We start from the raw sequence: 2386 nt of genomic DNA, 5'->3' as shown, positions 1-2386 counted from the left end.
ATTCAAAACTATTCTAACACATCCTTTAAAATACTGTACCACAATAGGTGGCGCCAAACCGCCCATGGACTCAGACACTCTTCTTACCATCGCCATTGCACCAATTTCAATGTCATTTCAAGTAACAATTTTTGACCCTCTTGCTGACTAGTTTTATTGTTAGAACACACCCCACAGGTACCTCAAGTAGTCCATAGGGGGCGAGCTGGTGACCCCTAACCCCTAAAGCTTCACCGGCCAATCAGAGTAGAACAAATGTAGTGCATTTGCTTTTTTTTTTTACCCAAATGATTAGAATGGCATCTTGTTGAAAGCTTTAAAGTATGGCGTGTCTTGACTGGTATGGTTATGTCATGTGATCATGATTTCTTTATATTTTAATCATAAAAACGTCCATTTGTTCAACATTTTTCATCAGATTAACCTTCACCAAATTGTATTATTTAAAGCGGCACTAAACCAAAGCATAATTTATGTATAAATATTAAGTCTAAAGCATACTTTAATTTTGCAGGTTAATAGATTTTTGACACAATGTGCAAGGATTTTGATGCATTGATGAATTGAAACCAGGGTTCAGAAAAGTCCGAAAAAACTGCTCAAGCGAATACAAGCTAAGTCCACCGATACACTATTTTTGGTGGCTAACGACACTCAACACCACACTGGTCTTTTAAAGAAGCAGGCCTCCGACTTTATGACAGTCAGGCTAGCTGGTGTGCTAAATATTAACAAGGGTTAAGTGAGGCGGTAAAATACTGCAAGAAGCCCATCAACTTTCTAAAAAAGGGTGCTGTAAAAAAAAAAAAAAAAAATCACCTTTGCCCTCAACCTTTATTCACCCTGGTCAATAAAACATATGACCTGTCACATAGGTTATACGCTGTGGACACATGTCATAGTGGACGAGACTAGACTTTGGTCCAGTTGGTGCGTATCTGCAACGAAATGAAACAAAACTGAGAGGATATTTTAATTTAAAATAAATATTTTATTTCAATCCTTCTTAAACAAAGTTCATCATCAAACCTTAATTTCCCCAATATGGTGCTGCTAAGACAAACATACGTACATTACATAGAACAACACAGGTATAAGCTTGGTTATTTTTTTTAAAATACAATAGAAAAATATTGCGGATTATAGACATTTAGAGCGACTAATGTTTCATTCGGTCTTCGGCAGTAACGTGCACGAAGACTGAATTCCCATCCAGAAACCAGGGAGAATCTTCTTGTCGTTTGAGGTCTTCACTTTATGCATTAGCGTAACCTCCCTGTCTGCGCCCTGGCCAGTTACAGTATAGAAATTTATAATCCCTGCAGGCTGGTCAATGTAAACTCCAATTGTTGAGCAGTAAGGAAAGTTTTCGATGTCTTTGTTTAAACCATTAAACCAAATCTGGAAACAGGAACCCGACCAGCACATGCCCCAGGACTCCTCGTTTTCTCCGAGACCACTTGGCCCAGAATTTGCTCTCCTTCCCGCTCCTTCGTAGGTTGCTCCAATTACAGCCCAGCCAGAGTATTCCACCTCCCAGTACGCTCTCATGTTCCATACGCTCTCTTTGCAGACCACCTTGGGAGATGACGTCAATAAAAGAAAAAAAAAACATTATCTCTCTTTACCATTTTGTCCATTTTAATTTACATAAATTTTTTTTTAAAAAAATCAGACTTACCTGTGGTGAGTACTCATATCTCTCTGGTCGATCCAGAACAGGACAAACTTCCTCAGTTCTACGACAAACCTTAGACCCACTGTCAGAAATCCATAACATCTTGTTGGCAGTTTTGTCATCCAGGGACAATTTAAGCCAGTCTACAGGAAAAATAGGAGGACGGAGTTTATAAAAGCAAACCCTGTAATATAAAAATGTCAATAATCCTTCAGATTTCATACATTTCAACAGCTCAGCTCTGCTTGTTGGTTCTGGGATTCCCGGTGCGTAAACCAGGGCTTTATCTGTAAGCATGAGAGAAAAGTAGTGTGATTTTGCGCAGACAACAATATTTGTATTCATCATATTCATCCAATCCATTACCTGGATTTAAATGTTCAGTTGTTATCGATTTCATTTTCTTCCCTAAAATGTAAAGTTAGAGATTAATTTCAGTTTATTCTCCACATCGATGAGCACACCAGTTAAAGAATCACGTTTAAAACGAACCAACTAATAAAAGTGTTTTGGTCATTCGTGAGCATCAATTAACTTGAACATTACTGCATTATAATCTTACTGTATGTCACATGTTTGATTTGACATTGATTTTTCTGATTCTGTAATTTCACCGTTACGTCTCGAAAATACTACATTAACAGAAAAGCTAATATACTAGTTATCAGATCACAAACAGTTTTTTTTACCTGTTTTTGTATTCTCAGA

General features: G+C 37.5%; 1 protein-coding gene across 1 annotated transcript; it reads right to left on the bottom strand.

Annotated features, from left to right (window-relative positions):
• Positions 1-833: 833 nt before the first annotated feature.
• LOC103381998 (tripartite motif-containing protein 16-like protein) lies at positions 834-2380 on the bottom strand. Its single transcript, XM_008314633.3, has 5 exons — positions 2368-2380; positions 2045-2086; positions 1903-1965; positions 1682-1821; positions 834-1578 (listed from the first exon to the last, which is right to left on the bottom strand). Exons 2-5 carry the CDS (start codon positions 2076-2078, stop codon positions 1168-1170), a joined length of 648 nt encoding a protein of 215 aa, XP_008312855.1. The 5' UTR covers positions 2079-2086; positions 2368-2380; the 3' UTR covers positions 834-1167.
• Between the last annotated feature and the right edge of the window lie 6 nt (positions 2381-2386).

The sequence above is a fragment of the Cynoglossus semilaevis genome, chromosome 8, assembly GCF_000523025.1.
Source record: "Cynoglossus semilaevis isolate Cse_v1.0 chromosome 8, Cse_v1.0, whole genome shotgun sequence".
Lineage (NCBI taxonomy): Eukaryota > Metazoa > Chordata > Actinopteri > Pleuronectiformes > Cynoglossidae > Cynoglossus > Cynoglossus semilaevis.
Note: the sequence above shows the minus strand (reverse complement) of the source record. Positions and strands in the feature narration are given on the sequence as shown.

Bases quoted from the DNA above. Each gene is read 5' to 3' on its own strand.
- LOC103381998 (XM_008314633.3), bottom strand. From the start codon at position 2,078: ATGAAATCGATAACAACTGAACATTTAAATCCAG. The intron at 1,966-2,044 runs GTAATGGATTGG...TCATGCTTACAG, and splicing joins AACTGAACATTTAAATCCAG to ATAAAGCCCTGGTTTACGCA. The intron at 1,579-1,681 runs GTAAGTCTGATT...TCATCTCCCAAG, and splicing joins GATATGAGTACTCACCACAG to GTGGTCTGCAAAGAGAGCGT.